Genomic DNA, 22,723 nt, shown 5'->3' on the forward strand with positions numbered 1-22,723 from the left:
AGTGAGTGACTCTGATTTCCTTCTGTAGCTGAATTTTTAGCTCAAGTTCTTACTGCAGTTCATCTCAGTTAGCAAGTTCCAGACTGGACAAAGCCTTTTTGGTCTGCATTATTTTGTGGAAAAACTTCTGGCCGATGACAGTCAGATTATTGATCACTTTGTCAATCTGTTTCACCATTCCATCCTTGGTGTCTTGCAGCTGGGTTTCTCAATCTGTCCTAGCACTCTGTAGCTGCTGCTCCAACAGGAATCTCATCTCAGCCTGCAAGCCATCTCTGGGCCCTTTCTGGGAAACCTCCAGGTCTTGTTTTAGATCTTGTTTTAATTCCATTGGCAGTCTCCAGTTCCTGTTTTAGGTCTTGTTTTAAATCCTGCTGGCCTTTTCTGATTTCCACAAGCACCTCCATTTATTTGGTCCATCTTGGTTCAAAAGGATACCAGCTCACAATTTCTCTCCTTGAAAAATGAATCCCACTCCTGACAACATTGAAGCCCCTTTTGAACTGAGCAACTAGTCAAAGTTCAGGACCCTGGGGATACAGAAATTAGGGGTAGTCACATTTCTTTGCTGTATTCTTGTTTATTTACAAAACCCACGTCTCTGAATGCAGAAGGAACCAAGAACAAAAAGAAGCAGTTTCATAGCTTACCCGCCCCCCTAATCTCTACAGCCAAACCCAGACCCAAAAGCTCTCTAGCTTTTTCCAGGGTCACACTTTGCTCACAGACTACTGTGTGTGTCTTGCTTTTTTTCTCTTGCAGTCTTGTCTGTTCCCAGTTTTTTCCTGTGTTCTCTCACACCCACACGGTCATAATACCCAGTCAATCTATCAACCCCCTTGGTAGTAGTTTCTGGGCAGACTCTTAGGCATGGCCCTTTAACTGTCTCTTACAACTATCTTAAATGTAGGATTTGTTTATGCATCAACTCGGAGGTTTAAACTCAGCCCATAACATGGTTTCACCCAGCTCATAAAGCTATGTCTTGTCTTTTAAAAAATGTAATTAGATTAAGTCCACTATTAAGATTAACTCATAAGCAGATTCTACTGCACATAGGTTTCCCTAACTTTATACTGAATCTGCATATTTAATCAAAAAAATGTTTACAACCCCAGTTCACTGAGGCTCCAATACTATAAAAACTTAGAATGTGAGAAGTCCTAATGAAGCTGACGTTACACACATGCTTAATTCTAAAGGTCTAAATTTGGCACTTGCAGGCCATTTAAGATGATTTAATTTTGTCCCTCTCCCTATAACTTACAAAAACAACAGTAATTTAGAATACCATACAAGGAAACTAAGAATACAAGCTGAGTTTCTTTTTAAACTTTATTCAGTTAGGCAGTAAAGAACCCATCTCCACACAAGCGTTTCATTTCTGGATAGCAGAGGAATAATACATGAGCCACAGGTGAGTGCGTTAACCCTCCCCTCCCCCCGCTTCCAAGAAATAAAACAGCATGTATAATACAGTCTTATTACTATGGTGCTCCAGTACAGATTGTTTGTAAGGTTATTTGAAAGTGGAGAAAAAGTAAAATGGACTAGCAGTGAGAGTGTCTTGTTAGGCATATGAATTTTCTTTGCTTTCAACATTCAAACACTATTTCTTGCAATACATGTCAGGGCAGAGGGTTTCGAAAGCATTGATATTGGAATGCATTTGTCATGAGTATCAATAAACATATAGCCTGTGACCTCCCTACCCCTAGTCAGGCAATCAGAATGCAAAAAAGGCCATAGTTTTGTTGGAATATCTAACACTAAAGTATGTCCATGAAAGACTGGCAAAAGGAGAGTGAATGCAGATCTGCCTAGGACCTACTGAGAAGGCATAAGAGGTAACACATGGTAAATATGTAAAATAATGTATGTTCTTCTGTTACTTATGCCTTTTGTTAATTTGTGTTATTTGATAATCACTACTCTAGCTACAGGCCAAGCTCTCCACTCACATAAGCAAGTGCAACTCTCTTAACATAAATGAAAATTGTGTCAGCTCATGCAAGTGATGAACTTGGCCCAAGATATTTAATTATGATTAAGTTTTGATTTAAAAAAATCATTTTGGGTAGCTCAGTATTTAAAGTGTGTTTTTACTCTGAAAAGTGGCTAAAATGGCACACATTCTAAGTGGCTAAAATGGAATTCCAAGTTTATCATCTTTCAATGGCTTTTAAACCAAATTTGCTAAGTTTACAAATAGAGAAATGATTTTTACACCAGTCCTGCAAATTCGTCTGGGATCAGAGAGTTCCAGCAATGTGCCTTCTATCTTGGACATCACCACTAGTAATAGATTCTGTAATCGGAACAGAATTGTGCTAAGTGCATGAGCCACAAAAAGAACCAGCTCATCTCTTCCATAGTATGGCACAGTCCATATAGTCTAAAGAATAAAACAGTGGAAAAATATTTTAGTCAATAGGCAGATATGGCACAGTATGAACTGAAAGTAGATCTGTTAAGTAGATGCCATTTTTATAGAAACTTTTCTGACCATAACCACACTTTGAGTGCAGAGCTGAATTTAAGAAAATCTTGATGGTAAGAAATTAATTATCAATGCATTATTGAACAACTATCTACTGAAGTCATATGGCAAAGCACAATTACTTTGCACAAATCTTTTCAAATGAGTTGAACAAAAATTGGATAGTTCTTCATTAATATTATATGTACAGGTCCTGAAAACCTCAGTAAACTGAAGCACAATAATTTACAAGTGTAAATTAAAGCATTAAGAACGTGAATTAAAAAGCATATCACTCTACCTCCACCAGAATATCACTTTATTGTTTGTTTATCTGTCATCAACAATGTAAAACTCTACTAGATACTCTATCCTGGTTTTTAAAAAGGTAAAGATTACATTGGATTAGCTACATTTTACCAAAGAAACTACAGCAATCACAGTAGAATGAGATTTGAGGGACAATTCTGAATTACAAAAAAGTGTACACTGCAAGCAGAGGGAAGTGCACATTAAATCAAATGCCTGCTAGATTCATTACTTTTAAATGCACAGTGACAATCTTGAGAAACTGTACATGATAAAAATCACAGAAATGATTTTAAAGTAACCAAAATTACATTTTGCATTTGATCAGCCAACTCAGAAATAATTAATGAATGTTCAATATTTTCAGTATTTTTGGAAATTTTCCTGTTTACCAAACAAAAAATTTTGTTAATTTGACTAACCTGTGAAATACAAGGATTGAAATAAAAAGTATATTGGAAGTACACCTAAACTACAAGAATAAGCCAAGGGGATGGGGCAAGCGGGGAAAAAAGGGGGAAGACACACAGGCTTTTTCTTCTATCTCAGAAGTTCTTCCAATGTAGTGTGTATCTGATACAGCTCTTTGCTTTCAGTCCATTTCTGAAGTTCATACCTTGTAGCCTTTTTTATACTAACTGGTCAACTCAACCAGCACTGTTGCCAACCAACAAGAGCAACAAGAATCTAAATGCATCAAATCTCCCTTTGCTGTGATTTCTTCACGGACCCATTTTCCTGTTTTTCTTTGAACAGGGTTTGATGTTTCCTGAATTGTTCACAGGGTCAGGTGGAATTGAGTTCCAATCACTCTGCGGTTTGTAGCATTCCAATTTCTTTTCTGCAGCTAACCCCCTGACACGTTTGCAGTTCTTCTGTAGCAGAAAGACAACCGTGTTGTTCAGGCGGTGAGCTTTCACCCTTGACCCTGGGGGGTTGCAGACCATTGTGTTTAGCATATCCCTGAGTGCAGCTATCCTGCAGGATTCACTTCCCAGTGCACCGAGATTTCCTAGGTTTCCTCAGATTAAGCCCCAGTATGCATCACCACCGACTGTGGTGCAGCTATGGATGCCTGAGGCCGAGTTGATTCTGGTGGATGTCTGACCTTGCTGAACCAGACTGATCTGCTTTCTTCCTATTCATACCCAGGCTGTCCAACCTTCATACAGCTGAGCCAAGTTATCTAGATTAGTTGCTTCCTTAATTACAAAGTCAACCTATTAAAGAGACAAATAAATACAAGCTATTAAAACTAGCGCTACTGAATGCATTTTCAAAATCAAAGTTAACCGATAAAGTACTTGCTGACTAGGCCGTAACATTTAGAAACTTTTTAGGGAATTTAAGTAAACGTTAAATATTCAGTGCATTTATTCATACAAATCTACATAAGAACAGCCATACAGGATCATACCAACGCTCCATCTAGCCCAGTATCTTGTCTTCCGACAGCAGCCAATGCCAGATGCTTCGGAAGGAATGAACAGAACAGGCAATCATTGAATGATCCATCCTCTGTCGTTCACTCCGAGCTTACGGCAGTCAGAGACTAAGGACACCCAGAGCATGGTGTTGCATCCCTGACCACCTTGGCTAATAGTCATTGATGGACCATCCTCCATGAACTTATCTAATTCTGTTTTGAACCCTGCTATAGTTTTGGCCTTCACAACATCCCCTGGGAAGAAGTTCCTCAGATTGACTGTGTTGTGTGAAAGTCCTTCCTTTTGTTTGCTTTAAACCTGCTGCCTATTAAACAGAGTTTCAGAAAAGGAAAGACCAAGTATCCTCTTTAAAGCCCCAGTGCTGCAAACATTTAAGAACACGCTCAGCTTTTCATATATACATAAATTAAATAGCCAAAAATGATCATTACAATCAACTAGCAACTCCTGCATAGCAGGCCATAGGACTTCCTTGAATTCCTGTTTGAACTAGATAAGTAATGCCATTGAAGTCAATGGAACCTATGTGTGTAAAAATAAGCATTTCTTTATAATGCTGAAATTCACAGGGAAATTATGCCCTTTATGTTACTTATTAAAGACAGGGAGTTGCAAAGGTATGCACAAAAGGCAACAATTCTGATGCATGAAAAAAACAACACACTTAATTGTGTTGGCTCTGCAGAGCTAACAAGGAGGAGAACTTTGGGTCACTAAAGTAAATATATATATATATGACAGTTTTTACTGAACTTCCTGCTGCCTAAATAGAATATTACAGATGCACTTTACACCAGAGCCTCTCTAATCTGCAGTGACTCTCTGCATATATAGCCTAAACTTGCACTGGGGGCTTTTGCTCCCACACTGTATTGCAAAGGCACATCTAATTTGTTGTTCCCCTCTTCCTGCTCTCCCAAACTAGATCTAGTGCAGCAATACTGCTTCCCATTCTATCCCTCCCACTGGTCCTCTTTCCTATAAAACAACTATGATTCCAATGTGGATTATATATACAATTCTGAGACCACTCACTTTAGGTTTCAGTTTTGCAATCAAGCTTTAATGAAAGATAAATAAGTAAATTGATAATTTATTGACAAGAATTGTTAACAAGGACTGTTACTTAAACTTTTACCAAATTCAACTCACCTGTTCAGCAACAGACATTCTCCTGTTGGGATCCACATCTCGGCCCTCTAACTTGGCTTTGACTCGCTTCCACACACTAACTGCATATGAATTCCTTTCTTGCACAGCTAAAAATGCAAATTAAAACAATCAGCTACATTTAACAGTACATATTGAAGCACATTAACACATTTTACAACCATTTTTACTCCACTATTTACCCTTTCCTGTTTTAGGGTCCCTGACGGCCTTTTTAGGACTACAGGCAACACCTTTGCCAGTTCCTGGAACTGTGCTTGGAGGCGTATCTGCTGACGTAGCAAGATTTTTCTGAATTGGCTTTCTTGCATTCTGCGACATGACCTCTGGCTGGGTCTTCTGTCCTGTATTGCTACGCACTGCTGTAAAGATAATGTTTAATCATTTGAGCAACAGAATGGAGAAAAGTATTACTAAAACTGATTTGTTTTTACACTCATTTAAATGTAAAAATTAAAATTCTAAATAAGAGGAAACATATATAAAGAGGTCATTAACTTCCTAGTTCTCTAAAACAAGTTTATGGGAGATGATTAGCAGCCAAGGTATTCCCATTAGTAACTAGCATATGAATGAATAAGCAAATGGTCCTGGGATTTGGATTCCTGACACTAAACAGATTTTTTTTTTTTTTAATTTGTACATTGGCCTTCTCATCCCATCCACAAATCCTGTCCAACTACTGAACAGCAGAATTAGCCTCGGCATATAGCTCTCTTCTGCCCCTTAAACCCTCTTCATCTTCTCTCTCCAGCTATTATGACCTTTCCCTCCTCCCCTTCTTTCTTCTGCACCCAGCCTGCAGCTACCTGTCTCTCAAGGCAGCTTCACTGTTATTAGCTAAGTAGATTACTGGCTTTTTGGTTTTCCATCCACCTTTTCTCCATATGCTCCTCTGCCCCACAGGCCTGAGAACGTGGCACTCCAGAAACTTTTTTAACCGGGCCATTTGCTAGACAGCTTGGTCTGAGTGCTTGAGGTCACCTCCATATGCCTACAGCATGTACACCTTCTGCGCATGTACATTACCATTGAACTGTGTGCACAGAATGGACTGAAGGAAGCTATACAGTTTACAAGGCAAATCAATGTTAATTTTAAAAAAACACATCCTTTAGTATAGAATTTGTCACGCTTATTTTCAGCCCCGACAAAAATTTGGGAAGTCTGAATGAAAATTCCATCAACTATTTAAAAAGTGTCCTTTCAGACTAACAGTTCAAACTGGGTTTGGATACAACTAATATTTTTTAATTAAAACTTGGTATATACACACACGTAGTCTGTAAGAAATACCTGTTTCACAAAGTTTGATATTTTCTCTTTGAGAAACAGGTGTAGTAAGAGTGCCAAAACAGTACACAGTAGAGATTTAATCCTTTATTTTTCTATATATGCACAACACATATCAGAGAGCCAAACACAGCATTTCAATACATATACAAATGCATGACCCTACTGCAGCTTTTCTCTCTTCTGCTCCCCAGACTTCCTCATTTCTGCTCCCATTTTACTTCCCCACCTCACAAAACTAAACCAGAATTTCTTTTTTGTTTTGTAAACCATGTATTTACATGAGGTTAAAAGATTCCACTGCCACAACTGTTGCGAGGAACTTATGCAACCTATTCCTATTATCAATAGGAGTTAGAATGTAAACTCACTCCAAGCACCGATTTTACAATAAACCCTTACGTGGGAATTCAAGCTTATATGGACAGCAATAATGGTCTTTGGGTGACTGCATTTTTACAAAGTAAGTCTTGTTGACGTATATAAATTCAGATGTTTTAAAATTAATCTCGACCCATTAAAAATTAGATTGTGAGGCTATTTACCAAATATCAGGGTATCAAAGCAAAGCACCACTAACTCATTCTTCGTTCGTAAGGTAGACAGAAGGTTCTGGACTAACAGGTTCTGGTGCATTTACAGCATATTTGATATGGAGCATGAAGCACAACAAGGAGTATAAAAAAATTTAATAAATTTTCTGGGATTTGTGGTTTGAAGTAGAGGCTACTTTATATGATATACATTTTTCAATTTTACAGTATATTTTTATTTAAGAACAGGACACACTCATGAACTAACTCACTGGCAGTAAATTTTATAAAGCAATTTTTGTTTTTTTGCTAAAAAAATGTTGTTGCTAAAAAATCCATCATGTTTGATTTGATACTTTCCCAAATGTTACCTGCAGCAAAGGTTGGCTGATATGTAGCAGCTGATGTTGGGCTTGAACATTCATTTGATGTATCCGTGACTAAGGGTGATGCAAAACTCACTAGATTATTGTAGACACTAGGAAACATAATAAAGTCCATAAATATTTATACAATCAGCTACAGTATGTTACTTGAAAATCCCAAATGAAAACCTGAGTAAAAATGAAGTGAAATTCTGCAAATAGATTGGAAAAGAACTAGAATGCTGTGTGTGTCTGGTTTTATTTACATATGTAAACAGTAAGTAAAATTCTGTACAATCATACAGAAGATATAGCTTTACCTTTGACTCTGTGTTTTGAGTTCTTTCAGGGTGGGAGTTATTTCCTGCAGCATTTCAACATGCTCCTGATTGCGGACCTGACCCATAGCTTGAACTAATGTAAACAAAACTGTCTGAATATTGTCTTGCCATGATTTATATTCACCCAAGAACTGCCTAACACTGTTCTCATAGGGAACATCTTCACCATCTGCAAGAGCGGCTTCTTCATCCTATAAACAAAGAAACTAGGTGTTAAGATTCATGTTTGCTTTGTTCTGTATCATAGAAAAGCTTAGCAGTTGCCCTGCTTCTACAGCCTTTGATGGGTTTTCCTATGAACACCACATACATAAGTGACTGTAATTTCAATAGATTAAACATGTTCTTCGGATTTATCTAACTTGAAAAGGAAATGTTGGACATTTACAAAATTTTTAAATTTGTGTGCGCATGTGGATTAAAACAGAAACAGAGACATGCATACAAGAAAGGCAAACCTTAGGTTTACCAATATTTGATCAAACTGTATCATTCTGACCTGATACCTGCACAATGTTCCAGAACCCCTTTACTCAATATACCCTTGAGTAAAATTTCTTTGATCTCAAAGTGTTAATCAGTTCAGCCCTAGGTACATAAGCAGGAACCACCATTATTAAATATTTAATTTTAGGGAATACCATGAGGTAGCCTAACATGAATACCCTGGTAATTTTATTTTTCTTGAACACTAGGTAGGTCTTCTATAACAAAACAATGGAAGTTTTGGGCATTACCTTTGCCATGGCTTTCAGCAGATGTTTGACATCTCCAAGTTGTCGGTTGTGACCAGTGAGCACAGTTTTAATACTATCAACCAGATTCTGAATTGTTTCACAAACTGTTTCTATCTGTTGTTCTTTCTCTGCTTGCACTGCCCTTTGCGTAGACATGTCCTGGGTTAGTTGTTTGTGAGCTGAGAGAAGCCATTCAGAGCTACCAATAGGATGTTCAAGATTGGTGCCCTGAAAAAAGAAAATTTTAAGCTCTATCTAGATACAATAATTTACTACACAAGTACTCCCATTTTATGTCTACTGCTAAACGGATTTAACCCAATACGCTTTCCTTGCTAAAACAAGCATACAAAACTAATAAGAAGTGAAAATAAAGTGGAGAAGCCATTCATAAGCTTTGTAATTATGTTGTATTCTACAATCCGTCTCCCCCATCAACTTTACTCACCACTCTCTGAAGTAAACGTAGCTCCAGGTCAGAGACTGAACTGTTAAACTGTGATGCAAATGAACACATTTGTTGACAACGTTTGATAAGTTCAAATAACGCAGTATCAAGACTCAAGGCTTCTGCTGTTCTAGTGCGTAAACTTTCAAAATGAATTATGTTACTGCAGAGGAAAGTAACCTACAAAGCAGAAAAAGTGAGAACCACCCCAATTAAATTGCATATTACATCAAATAAAAACACAATGATGCTTCTAGGCTTTTATCTGCAAGTCTACTTCTAGACAAGAGCACTCAAAGCAGGCAGTAGTAACAACTGTGTCAATTCATGGGCAATAACATTATATAATTTTTTCTAATTTAAAAGCAGTTGGGATAAGCTCTGGAATCCCCAAAAATAGTCAACTGCCCTTCCTGGCGCCAGAGATTTTTCCAAACCCTACCTGCAGTAGGGCTGAACAAACTTTCCTACATTCTCAAATAAACCAACACTAATCAGTGAAATAGCTTATACTACCTGACTTGCTCTTTGACTTTCTTTAAGGACAAGGTTTCTTCTTTCAGCAATAGTAGCATCAAAATCTTGTAGGACTGGGGCCAATGCAGGATTGGCACCTCCTGCCCATTTCAAACGCTGCTCAATGCTGGCTTCAAGTGCTGCTAGCTTCTCCTATATCGAGAAAATGATGATCAATCAAAAAACTGCAAAACACACAAAGCCTTTTTTTTTTTTTTTTTTTAAACCACTCTACCCATGGGACTATCCTTCCTATTGAAGGATAAGTGTCTCAGCCTTCAGGAGAAGTATGATTTGTATATCTGGGTATCTAGTCATGGAGAAAATTTTCTGCCAACCTAAGCAGAGAATGCTGTGTCTGCTGAGGCAGAGGGATGAAGTAATGGAATCATACGCAAAAGGTGGGACAGAGGAAGGCAACTCAAACTAACAGGTCCAGGTAAAAGATGTTAGCTCACAATGGCTAACCAGAATCATGGTGAGCAAGAGGTGGACACTTTTGGAATGTGTGGACTGCATTAGTACAATGAGAAAGAATTCACATTTATGCATGCTGCAAAAACACATCCCAAAAAAGAAAAATACCTGAACTGTTCCAATTGAAGCTTCGATCTGGCTGAGCGTATGAAGTTTCTTTTTCATGCTGGCTAAAATTGCAGAACGGGGTGGAGGAGTAATGGACATGGCTTGTGGGCGACTGATAAGGAGATCTTCATGCTGCCACTTTTTCAGAAAAATATTTGTATTGAAGTTTATATAATTTCTTTCAAAAATATTAAAAACTTATTATAAGACATTAATTCTAACATTATGGTTACATTTTGTATCAAGGGTACATTTATAAAGAGTTAAACAATTAATAAATAGCAAATATGTTACAGATATAAGCAGCAGGCATCATAGTTATAAACATCGGTAGAAGGTGATACAGATAGTTATAAGCCATGGATATAAATAATGTACTGCCCTGTTGGACTAAATTGATTAACTATTTATTATTAACCCTTCAGAAAATATGTGTACATGTACTGTTAATCTATAGGGAAAACAGATTACACTTTATACTTGGTTTTTAACCATCACAGGTTAACAAACAGAATATCTATGAAACAGTTTAGCAATTAACATTTTAATTGTTATTGCTGATTATTTTTAAAAACAATTCATTTACATTTAAAATAAAAACAATTTCCTGCTCCACTTTTCTAAAACATACAAAACATTTCAAAAGGAAGACTTATCACAATATTACACTCAACCAAATATCTCCATAGCAGAAATCATTAAGGGCTTGTCTTCACATGCAGTGGTGCAGCTGTGCCGTTTTAGCACTTTAGTGAAGATGCTACTACACTGATGGGAGAGCTTCTCAGGGGCGTTGATTTTTCACTGTGGGCACTGCACTAGTTCCTCCTTTCTCAGGGGGCTGGAACGGAATTTTTCCCTCATCATCAGATTGGACAAGTGGTTTTTTTCCTATGTTCCACCCAACTGGTTTAGGGTGAGGAGAGGCTCAGTTGGGCAAACAGGAAAAGGAATTAGACTGTGATATTGCAACTCATTATGGGAACATGGGACGGATGTCCAGTGCAGGTACTCCATCGGGAAGGGATACGGAGATCCAATAAAATGGATTAGTAAAGGATTTAAAGGAGATATCCTTTAAAGGAGTGGGAAAGGGGAGTGAGGATGGGGCCCCTTCAACTGGTAGAACAGGGAGCCAAATCCCCTCCCTTTATAGACCTCTCTTACCCCTATTCAGAGGGGGAAGTCCAGGCTGTGGGTTGGCTGAGGACCACAATGGGTAAGGGAGAGGGCTGACAGAAGCCCCTTGGGTACACACTGAAATGATTATGGAATTACCTGCACCATACACTTATATCTGCTGGGTACTGCTAGACATTTAATACATTTATAGCATAATTAAACGCACCCAGTGTCTCCGGTCCTTCTTCTGGCATAGCTGGACACTGATTTATATAAGTTTAGTTCCAAAACTTAAATTATAAATTGTCATGTTTGCACTCTTGAGAGCAGCTAGCTCCACAAGCTACTAGCATGTTGTGCTATTCTTCCATATCTATGTATTAAATAAAATTTAAAAACTGAAAACTAAATTAAGTCTACTAAAAATCCATCAATCTTCATTATACACTCCACAAGCAATATGTATTTTATGCGCCTGCATGACACAACTAAAGCATATTTTTAGATGAACAATTTTGGAAAGAGTTTACATATGGTTTACCTGGAACATGGCAATATGCAATTGCACCCTCTGAAGGCTAGTCTTGCAAGAAGAAATACTGGTTTCAAGTCTGCGCACTAAATCATGTTTCTTCCATGCTGTGTCATATGAACTGGCCAATACTGTTGCCCTGTTCATGACCAACTGTGAGAACTTGCCAATTTGGATATTGTGTTCTACAGCTTTCTTACACAAGTCATCCACAGAAACTTTGCTTTCTGCTCCAAAGTCCTTAGCTTCTACTTGAGCAATGATATCCACACCCAGAGCACTGATGAAACTGCACAAAGTAAGCCCCAAGGCTTGATTTGGAAGGCCAATTAAAAGCTGTCTCACAAAATCTGCTGTAAATGCCTTTATAGGTTTGGCCATTTGGTCTTCACTAAAACAAGAATTTCTATAAAGGGCTTTCACATTGACAATTTGCACAGGTCCATTTACTGTGTTCTGATCTTCAAGTGAACTTGATCCTTTAAAAAAGAAACAGTATTTCATATGAACATTTTGTATATCTAGAAAAATTTCATTTGTTTTCTGTACAGACAGCAATGTTATTACATGACAGAATTTACATTTATTTGCTAGGCACTAGCATCTTAAAATATGTAAGTTACAGAAATATAGATTAGTTTCATTCTGTACTCATTTCATAGGTAAAATGGTAGAGAGCAGGGAGATTTCCTATTGCTATGAAACAAAAATGGTTTCTTTTACATTAATGCATATTTACCTGACAAAGTTTTAGAAAATGTACCACAGAGTCTGAAAAACTCTTTAATTGTCTGTAGTCTCTTTAGAAAGAAAATCTCCTCTAGAACTTGTCGATTATCATCATCATCAAAGAAATTAACTTGAGTGCTCCGGGCTTCCCTGATTATGTCAATCTTACGCCATGCAACAGGTACTTCCATCTTGTTTAGCTGAATGAAAGTAAGAAAAGAATTATTTTCTTGTTTAATAAATGCCTTATGCCTCAAGGATATTTTGAAAAATAAAGCCATACCTTTTCAATTAACAAGCCAAATGCAGTTTCTACTTGGGCAAACATTCCATCAAATGCAACCAAAAGCATCTGGCCAGCTGACATTTTTGGAGTTTCATCAACGGAACCATTTCTTGGCTGAATTAATTCACCATACTGAGCATGAAGCATTCTAGGAAAAAAGATAAGGGGGTTAAAATATTTTTGGTACCAAAAATACCTATGGCCACTGGTGATTCTATCTGACCAGAAAGTCTTGTGCAGAAAACTCATTCAAACCATGGCTGCTGCAGGAACTGCAAAAACTATGAATTCCTCACTCCCGTTCACAGCCTTCTCAGATTTTAGAGACACTTGCTCTCCTGAAATCTCATCTCTCCATATTTTCCTAAGCTTTTCTTTTAAAATGTCTGGCTAAAAGAATGGCCTTGTATTGCCTATAAACTTTGGGAAATACCCCAAACGATCAAATGCAGCATAAGGTCTAATTTATGATGATTAAAATATAAAAGCTTTCATAATCTCACATTTACACTCATTTTACTATTAAAAACTAAGTATTATCCATTGTTAGGTGACATATGTAACAAAGAATCAAATTAAAGACAAACCAAGAATTACACATGGTGGGTGAGAATATGGCAAAACATATTGACTTTGAACTAAAGGAAACACACACAAAACTATTTACCTTGCAACATCAATGTAATGAGTATGTGTTTCTTCTTCTAGCCCCATAGCTGCATTTCTCAAATAGGCTTGAAGAGATTCAACCAGCGTTTGCAAAGGGACTCCATCAGTTGTTTGTTCAATAAGATTGTCCAGTTCATGAAGCATACTTTCTAAAGTGTACTCTCCTTTCATTAAACATCTAAGAGCTTCTGGAAAAATGATCTGCCTGAAGTTTGAGTTCAATTCCTGTCAGAAGTATGCAAGAATAAGAAAAAAAATAGCTTCTTCCCTTTTTAGATGTCATATGCAATGCCTTATTTATTTTATTATTATGCCATCTACAGTAAAAGGTTGTTTGAAGACAACAGACTATTGGGTAGCAAAAGGACCAGAAACTTGCTTCAAATATTTTATCATATAAATCGAGAATAGGAAGCCCTGTAACTTCGAGTGTAGCTGTTTTAAACCTAAACCAATGGCATTTTACATAAACCAAAAGGATTTTAAAACATTAAGCAGTGAACGCAGTATCTTAAAGAAAGTGTCCTGTTGCCCACCTTGTCACCTTTTCATGACTTATGCAGATTACCTAGTTTCCCACTGATGAGTGAACCACCACCCTGTAGCAAATAACCATTTTTAATATGGAAAAATAACTGGAAAACATTTAAAGTAGACTTAGATTATCTGACTGCTGTTTAGCAACTAGAAATGAGGAGTTATAGCACCGCAAGGACTAACTGCAAGTGCTCTGCAGATGATTGGTGGTACAGAGACTTCATTTTGAGAATCGCTGTTTTCACTAAGCAGAATGTATCAGAAGGCTAAAGCAGGTTGTGCAAGTATCAGCCAGTGCCCTCCATCTCCAAAACAAGACGAGATGCACCAAAAGAAAGGTTAGCTTAGTTTAGAAAGATTTTCAAGTCTCATCTAAGAACTCAAAAGGAAATATAGCCTTATTTGTGTGCAGTGCAATTAAGTTACATACATGTTTCTGAAACACAGGTTAATAATATAATACCACCTTTCTCAAGAAACTCTCAAAGCCCTTTATAAAGGTGGTAAAGAGTGCTTTTGAAAAGTGACTCAGGAGCACGAAAATCCTCAAAAATGTAACAGTCACACCTGTCAGTCAAATGGATGGCTGGTGAAAACCAAGTAATTGGTCCATATGATTCAGAGTTGCCCTTAAAGTCAAAAGTTTCTATGAGTGAGCACTCTTCTGTAGGTAAAATTAAGATCATTTCCCCCCTCCCACGTCTGGGAACTGAGGCCTGTAAAGTATTCCTTTAGCGTATTTTAAACAGCTTGGTTTTTTGGGGGCGGAGGGGTGAGGGAATAAATTGCAGCTAGAAATAAATAGAAGTGAAAAATTTTAAATACCATTTGGAAACCTTTTTGGACTCCCAGTGATAGGGAATAATATGAAATAACAGCAAGACATGGAGCTGTTGTTTTGACTAATTTGTTACTATCTCCATCTTCTATATCTCATGGTTAATAAATAGTAACATTTTTCAAAATTCTGGGTTGCATTAATAGTTTGTTTTAGTCATTTAAATATTAAGTAATTATAGTAAACGTAATAGGTTGAGAGTCAGGGAATAAATGGAATATTTAAGACCAATTCCTGATAAAAGACTTCTGGTAATAATGTAAAATAATTATAAATACTTTTTTAGGAGAATTTTTGGAACACAACATAAACTATATGGCTTTGCTGATGTATCTGGGAAAAAACAATGGCATAAAAGTACTGTTCACCTGAAGTGAGATGTAAACTCCATTAGCTAAGTGAACTGCTTCTGATGCTTCAATTGGGTTTGGAATGTCCAAGTCCTGTGGGACCAGATGACATTGCTTCAACAACTGCACGAGGCATGTAACATTCCCACTCATGCTACACAGCTCCTCCAAGAACCAGGCTCCATCCCTTGAAGTCAAATCAACCAGCTGCTCTCCAGCACTAGATGCGGCACCTTCCATCATTAGATTACGTCTAAACGAAGCAATATTTTTGTTAGACAAGTAAAAGCACATGTGCTAATGCATATTAAGTTTACTTTGCTACCACTTAAATTGACAAACTAGCCATAAAACACATGGAATGGAACAGATCTTAAAAAAGGCAACATTTTATAGCATATTCTAGGCAATATGGTAATTTAGATTTTTAATACTGATATTATATTGATATTAATATGCACATTTAATATGCTTTTCTAATTAAAGTCAATAACTCAAGTGTAAAAAAAATTACCTTTTTTTTGGCCAAAAAATGAATATAAAGTCATCTGTGATGACCTGGGAAAATGTCTGTTATATTTCTTATGAACAGTGTGTGACTGTTTCCCAGCAATTGTGTATTGCTGGCTGCCTAAATGCATAGAGTGAAATCAAAGGAGGCTGTAAAAGGGTTGCTGAGGAGTCAGGTAAGAAAGGGAAAACAAGGACACAGATAAGACAGTCTCTTTGGTAGGCAGCTGCAATTAAGATAACAGTGGCTGGGCCATCAAGTGTGGTGGTGTGGGGAAGGACCACCTAGCTGGATCCATCCAGGCTAGGGTGTTTTATTCTTCCAAAGTTAAACTGGAATCAAAGGAGAACCTGAAAGACCAGAAAATCCTGATCAGTTTAAAAGGTGCTTCTGGCATAAAAGTGGGGGGAAGTGGTCAGAGAGGCTGGTCAGGATGTGACAGTGAAAAGGCCGACAGTGAGTGACATTCAGGGACTGGTGGGAAAAGCTGCAAACAGGACACACTCTTTCACTCAACTCAGAGATAGGGAATAAGCCAAACTCACCTGAGCCATGGATAAAGAGGTTAAAAGCTTAGGTAAGGAAATATGCATGTAGGTTTCTTATTTTAAATCCACTTCTCTAAGCACTGGGTATCGTTAGGAAAAATAAATCATGCTCTTTTTTAATCAGCTGTTTCTGCATCACACACATACAGTCACAGGCTCCCCAAAGGGAAACCTCGCAGTATCCAACCCCAGCTGGCTCTCCTGAATTAGTCACAGTTCGTAGCCAAGGGGCTGTAACCCAGAGACAGTGGTTGGATCACAAGACCCGACCACAAAAAGAAGTGGAGGCACAGGTCTGGAACTTGAAAGGGTACACTAAGGGGGCTGAAAGAGGATCTCATAGGGGGCAGCCTATCCAGAGACCATGAGATCAACTACCTATAATGTATTTTGTAACAGACTACTCACCTTGTAAGGGTGCAAAGAGCAGATATAACAACACTTGCTAGGCTTAATGACCCCTCCTCTCCATTTTCATGAAGGAAAACCTTAATGCAACGTTCAATTTCTTTCAATTGTTCCTCACAAACTGGCACAGTGACTGCTTCTTGTTTCAAACGTTCCACCTGTCTGATTAGTCTGGTGTTTATATCTGCTGCATATCTTTGAAGAGTCATTTCTGTAGCAGTTATGAATTGACATACAGTTGGAGGTGGCTGAGGAGCATACTGCATTTCATACCTGTAAAACGACAGCAAAATGACAAGTTCTCCTTTCTGAAACTTTAACAAGCTGCATTCCATTCCATTCCCTAGGGAGAGTACTCCATATTTAAACACGAACTGAATCATCAAATATTTTAGGCCAAATTCTAGATGTGAACAAAGTAGAGGATGGCCACCTTTCTTTGGCTCTTCTGTCAAATCATGGACTGATAACTCATTCAATGGCTCCTGACATGGAGTACAATAGTGCATGGACAACACCTGTGCAGATCATGTCTCCTGGTCAAAAAAAGGATGGCAAAACATTCACAAGATTCCCCTTCCCCATCCCTTTCTGAATATTTTAGTTCTTTCCAACCAGTTTTAGTCTGCTGATACACAAGGGCCTGGCCAAATCATGATATCCATCCAGATTCCCCTGGCACACAAAAAAATCATGAGAGTTGATCTAAGCCAGGATATAAATGCAAATTAACACTGCTTTTGTTTTGAATACATCTCCTTTTATTGAGGTGGAGAGTTTAAGTTCACTTCCCCTTCATTAGCCAGAATGCGATCCTTTGTTTCCAGAACATTTCTAATACAGTAGATATATTTGCTAGATCAATATACTCAATGTTTATTTTAACTCAAAAGAAAAAAAGTCTTCCTTCTTTAGTGTCATCTTTCAACATTCTTTAGGGAATGAGTTGGCAATAAATTTAGAACAGCACTGATGTAAGTCAATGGACATCCTACCTTTCTTGCCTTTTGCTTATAATCCAGCATTAACACTAAAATCTATTCTCAAGATCAACTGGTGGACAACAAGCCAGAAGTCTCCTAATTTCAGAAGTACAATTAACATTAAAAACCACTAACCATGCTAAAACATCAGTTCACTGCACTTTAGTGTTTTTCTACCGCCCATCGCTGTAGTATTTGATAACAATACCGAAGTCCCTATTGGACCTCATGGAGTCTCCGGCACTTTTTTTCATGACCAAAACTCTGCTTGGTGTGGTGTAGGGTTTTGTTTTGTTTTAAGCCATGAAGGTCACTTTCCTAGAGCTGTGCACTGCCATTAATCAGAAAATAAAGCAACAATATTCATAGTTGTTTTGTCACTATATGGATGAAGCTGTGAGACCATACTTTAAAAGATGTTCTCTATTTTCTTTTTAAAATGTCTGCAATAGCACCTTAAAAAGGAAACACTCCTTGGAAAGACTATGGCACTTTAACATAAAACAAAACTTTAGTGTTTTACCTTTCCTGCTTAAAATAAAGGTATCTTGAAAGTAGCAAGGATTAAATTACTAGGGAAATCCATTGTGCTGTAACTTACTTCCCATAGAGATCCTGACAACGTTCTATTGTCATGTTACAGATGAGTTCTTCCATCCACGTCTTCCACTGCTCAATTCGGTGTTTCTGAAACACAGCTTTGGGATACTGAAGAGCTACTGTTGCGTAGTTATGCAACTGTTCAAGACAGCCACGTAAAACAGACCGCCTCTGTTGAAGAAGAGCACCAACCTCTCCCTCTAGCTGTTCACACTGACTGATCAAATGTGCCTGGCCAGCATTCTGCAGAAAGGCTGTTGCTGGTACATAACTTGGGGGACCTTCAAGAAAGAGATTACGTTTTAACTATTTTCCTGTAACTATTGGAGATCACATATGTAATATAACCATAATTTAAAATAATATATTTATATGTATAAAACCTGAGTATTACAAACAGTTTTAAGTCATTTGTTAAGAAAACATTTGGTTTTAAATACTAGTTCAATTATTTTTTCATGGATAAAAATATCAAAAGAAGGATACAATGCTATTTATTTCATACCAAGGTCCATTTGGGTGCTAATTTCTTGAAGAAGACTTGCAAGTTGTGTTGCCTCTAAATTATTAAAAGCAGCTTGGTAATGTGTTATCCACTGCTCAAATTCATTCAGCTTCACTTGGATTGCTTCCTGAACAGCTCTTTGCTGCGATTGCAGCTGGGTGTGTTCAGAATACCTGAGTTATAGAAGTCACAGAATTTATTAATATGAGAAATATTTAACTACACTGATCAAAGCCATACTAACTCAACTGATCTGAAAATCTATTTTATAATTTTCACAGATTACATATTAGAAAAAGTTTAAAACTAACACTTCTGTAAATTGTATTTGCACTGTGAGAATAAGTTTCTCACTGCTGTCAATCCCTGGTCCAAAGTAACCGTTATAAAATTAACCAATGTGCATACAGCATCTAATTCATAAAGAGCTGCAATGTGCTAACAGTGAAATATTAAACAAAGCTTTAAGATCCTCAAATAAAAGCACTGTAGAAGCCCAGCTATTTCTATACCTGTGCTGCAATGTGTGAGATGGGTGATCCACGCCTTCTGCTCCTTCTAGAAATTCTATCTCTTCTAGTAATTTGCCTTGCAATTTTTCAATGTCCGTCAACTGTTCTTGCAAGCTTAGATACTCTTCTAAACTGCTGTCCAGCTTAGGAAGCACAACCAGCATTTCATCTCTGTTCTTAAACCAGTTTACCTATAAATCAAGATACAGAAATTAGAAAAAATATATGTGCTACTTATTCAAATGGATAGAGGAGGGAGTACTTCATTTCTGTGCTACTGCTCAGCTGTAATCCATAGGTACAGATTTCCTCAACTCTCACAGGTTTTAAGCTTTTAAGATTGATCAAAATATTGATCTATGTCTCTAGGCTTCAGATTTCAAGCCTGTGGCACAATGCAGGAAATTACTTTAGCACATGCTTAACTTTCATGTGCTTAAAAGTTAAGCGTGTTCTTAAATGTCCTTTCTAAACAGTGACACTTTCCTAAATCTGGGCCTGAATTGCAAATACTATTTTCTAACATGCAAAAACTACTTTCAAATGTGAAGAATTTCTATTCATGACACTTTTAGCATTTTTAAGACGTTTTATCTGACAGATAAACATTTTACATGACATTTTACTGTAGTGACTCTAGTTCACCTTTATCTCAGCTACTCTTGAAGAAAAGAGGCTACGAGTGATGTCTCTTTCCATCTCTCTTTTGCTCTGTTTGTTTTCAGCCTGCTGGCCACCACCACCATACACAGCCCCAGCAAATCCTGCTTCCCCTCCTGCTGTCCAGTCCACAAGAGGATCATAAACAAAAGCCTCAAGCAACGTAAGCAAAGTCTCTCTCCCACGTCGCATAATATGTAGAACCTGTATTTTGTATATTTTAATAAGTTTAGTCAGGTTAAGCTATCCTCATAAAAGAGCACAGTTCTTAAATATGATATAGACATTAATATTTGAATAGCTAAATAAAGCAATCCATAACTTTCCTGAAGGCAGATATACTGAAGTATATACAATTATAGCTGCAAGTTCAAACAGCGCTTTCTTGAGTTACAGCTGCACCAGAGTTTGCATTCTAACCTTTCTTCACAAGCTCCTAACTCTTTGAAAAGATTTATTTCAGGGCTGAATTTTTCTATATTTGTCTCTCCCTAAAGCTGATTTTTCTTTTCTTATTTGTGCACAAAGGGTGCACAGAGATGGGAAGACAGAGAGAAGAAAAGTAGTAGAGAAAGAAGAAGAAAGATAATGACAACTAAGCAAAATCCCTTCAGTCATTTGAGTTATGGTTGAGTAAAAAAATTCTCACTTCCCCCTTGTGTAACGTATATATAAATAAATAAAAATCTCACCACTTTTTTAAAAAAAAACCTCACAACAGTACACTAAAAAAACCTGAAGTCTGAAATGTAAGTTTGACATACATATAGTCTTCTTGGAGGGCTACTTCATCTGTTTGTTATGCAGTAATAAAGAAAAAGGTTCTTAGCGGCTAAAAGAAGACTTTGAACATGCTTAGTAGTAAGCTAAGATTTCGGTGAAACTTAATGCCTTCTTTGTCACATCACCACAAGTTCTCCAGAAACGCCCCCTCAATTTACTTTTAGAATACAAAAACTTTTCAGGTATTAAATTCTCTAACTGTCTTATATATCCCCATAAGACATAATAGCTTCATAGAGCTTAAGGCCAGAAAATATAAACAGATCATCTAGTCTGACCTCCTATATATCACAGGCCAGTACATTTCACACAGTTACTCCAGTACTGGGCTCAAAAACCTGTGTTTGGCCAAAGCATGTCTTCCAGAAAGGCATCCAAGTCTTGATTTGAAGACATCAAGAGATAGAGAATCCAACACTTCCCTTGGTAGTTTGTTCCAATAGTTAATCACACTCACAGTTAAAGATGTGCCTTATTTCTAATGTCAGCAGGTATGTTAAGCTATGTGCTTCTTACATTGCATTTATCTCAAATTTTAACATAATATTCTAAACATAATACTTTATATTTCTGATCTGGAGAGCCTAATTTTTAGAAGTCAGTTAAACCTGCCAAACAATGGACTATGTGATCATGCCAACATCTGGAGCTAAATTTTACATACTTGCATACTTTTTTTTTTTTTTTTTAAAGTGTTTCACAAAAATATAAAATGTCCCCAAAATAATACTACTTTCTTATTTCCTCCATATCAAACAACATTTAAAGAATAAGAATAGAGTAAGGGTTTGAAAAGACAATAAGGAGAAGGGAAGCATTTCCAAAACAACCAACAGATCAGAGTTCCCCACATTTCTAGAAGTGTCACAGCCTACCTGTTCACAAGAAAGCCTGAAAACCCCTTCTACTCCAGTTACTCCAAGTGCTGTTTCAATATTGTGCGTCATCCGGAAAGGAACTTTTTCTGGTACTCTAAGGCTTTTTCCTTCAAGGGAAAGATTCAGATTTTTAATTATTAAGAAAAGGTTATATTTGAACTATGTATAAAACACAAAAATTTTTTTTTACCTTTTTCAAAACAAACATTGTAATCTATATGTACAACTTCTCCTGTAGTCATGTCGATAAGAACATTATCCAGATGTCTGTCTCCAAGACCAATTATATAGCCAACCATGGACATAACTGCAGTGGATCTCGCATATGACTTCAAAGAAAATTTCAGAATCATGTTTTTGGTTTTAGGAATCTTTAAAAAAATCACTTAATTACTTTATTATTATTCTTTTTAGGATAATTCACAGCAGTCAGTTGCAAGTTCTCCTTTACTGATTGTCTCAGGACATCTACCAACAGAGCATTCATTTCTTTAAGAACTTCGGGTAATAGGTTAATTAAAATACAGGTAATCAGGTTTTTCCACTTCTTTCTAGGGCACCATTTTTTCTGCTTTTACTCCCAATCTCTTGCTCTCCCTTCTTCCAACTATCCTTATTAAAGCACACACTTCTGTTAAATGATGATTCAATAGTACTAGCTCACCTGTCCCTACAAGAGTATCATTGCTATAAGCATCCCAAGCATCTGCTGCCCCTCCACTAAGTCAAAAATATGGTTTTTAAAAGGAAAATAATATATTTTAGCTTACCTGCGTAACTCTCCACCACTCATCAGGTGTAGCACATGACGACCAAAGTTCTTTAGCTAGAAGATTTGGTGGAGTTGCTTCCATAAGCTCCTCTAGAACAGCCTTCATTACGTTCAAAGGCCAGTCACGACGAGATACATCTAGACTAAGCCCAACTGCCTTCAAAGCAGGTCCAATTTTACTGTAGTAAAGTTCACTGGGTCTAGGTACTATTCCAGGATTTTGAGGGGTCTGGTAAGAATCCTGAGCCTACAAGAAATTGCATTATAAAGCTCTCT

At 37.2% G+C, this 22,723-nt stretch overlaps 1 protein-coding gene across 3 annotated transcripts in view; it reads right to left on the minus strand.

Moving 5' to 3' along the window:
• Positions 1 to 1,317: 1,317 nt before the first annotated feature.
• The window catches only part of SMG1 (SMG1 nonsense mediated mRNA decay associated PI3K related kinase), a 115,983-nt gene continuing 94,577 nt past the window's right edge, over positions 1,318 to 22,723 (minus strand). For all 3 annotated transcript variants that reach the window (XM_030578576.1, XM_030578577.1, XM_030578578.1), the window contains 22 exons: positions 22,446 to 22,694; positions 21,866 to 22,004; positions 21,673 to 21,782; positions 20,000 to 20,218; positions 19,355 to 19,545; positions 18,843 to 19,015; positions 18,339 to 18,618; positions 16,755 to 17,027; positions 15,306 to 15,540; positions 13,561 to 13,787; positions 12,891 to 13,041; positions 12,618 to 12,807; positions 11,888 to 12,357; positions 10,225 to 10,362; positions 9,640 to 9,792; positions 9,124 to 9,303; positions 8,676 to 8,903; positions 7,918 to 8,129; positions 7,604 to 7,710; positions 5,589 to 5,768; positions 5,389 to 5,495; positions 1,318 to 4,008 (listed from right to left, as the gene is read on the minus strand). In XM_030578576.1, the coding sequence (XP_030434436.1) occupies positions 3,931 to 4,008; positions 5,389 to 5,495; positions 5,589 to 5,768; positions 7,604 to 7,710; positions 7,918 to 8,129; positions 8,676 to 8,903; positions 9,124 to 9,303; positions 9,640 to 9,792; positions 10,225 to 10,362; positions 11,888 to 12,357; positions 12,618 to 12,807; positions 12,891 to 13,041; positions 13,561 to 13,787; positions 15,306 to 15,540; positions 16,755 to 17,027; positions 18,339 to 18,618; positions 18,843 to 19,015; positions 19,355 to 19,545; positions 20,000 to 20,218; positions 21,673 to 21,782; positions 21,866 to 22,004; positions 22,446 to 22,694 (4,290 nt within the window). In that variant the 3' untranslated portion in view covers positions 1,318 to 3,930. The remainder of the gene's footprint in view (positions 4,009 to 5,388; positions 5,496 to 5,588; positions 5,769 to 7,603; positions 7,711 to 7,917; positions 8,130 to 8,675; positions 8,904 to 9,123; positions 9,304 to 9,639; positions 9,793 to 10,224; positions 10,363 to 11,887; positions 12,358 to 12,617; positions 12,808 to 12,890; positions 13,042 to 13,560; positions 13,788 to 15,305; positions 15,541 to 16,754; positions 17,028 to 18,338; positions 18,619 to 18,842; positions 19,016 to 19,354; positions 19,546 to 19,999; positions 20,219 to 21,672; positions 21,783 to 21,865; positions 22,005 to 22,445; positions 22,695 to 22,723) is intronic.

This window comes from Gopherus evgoodei, chromosome 10, assembly GCF_007399415.2.
Source record: "Gopherus evgoodei ecotype Sinaloan lineage chromosome 10, rGopEvg1_v1.p, whole genome shotgun sequence".
Classification (NCBI taxonomy): domain Eukaryota; kingdom Metazoa; phylum Chordata; order Testudines; family Testudinidae; genus Gopherus; species Gopherus evgoodei.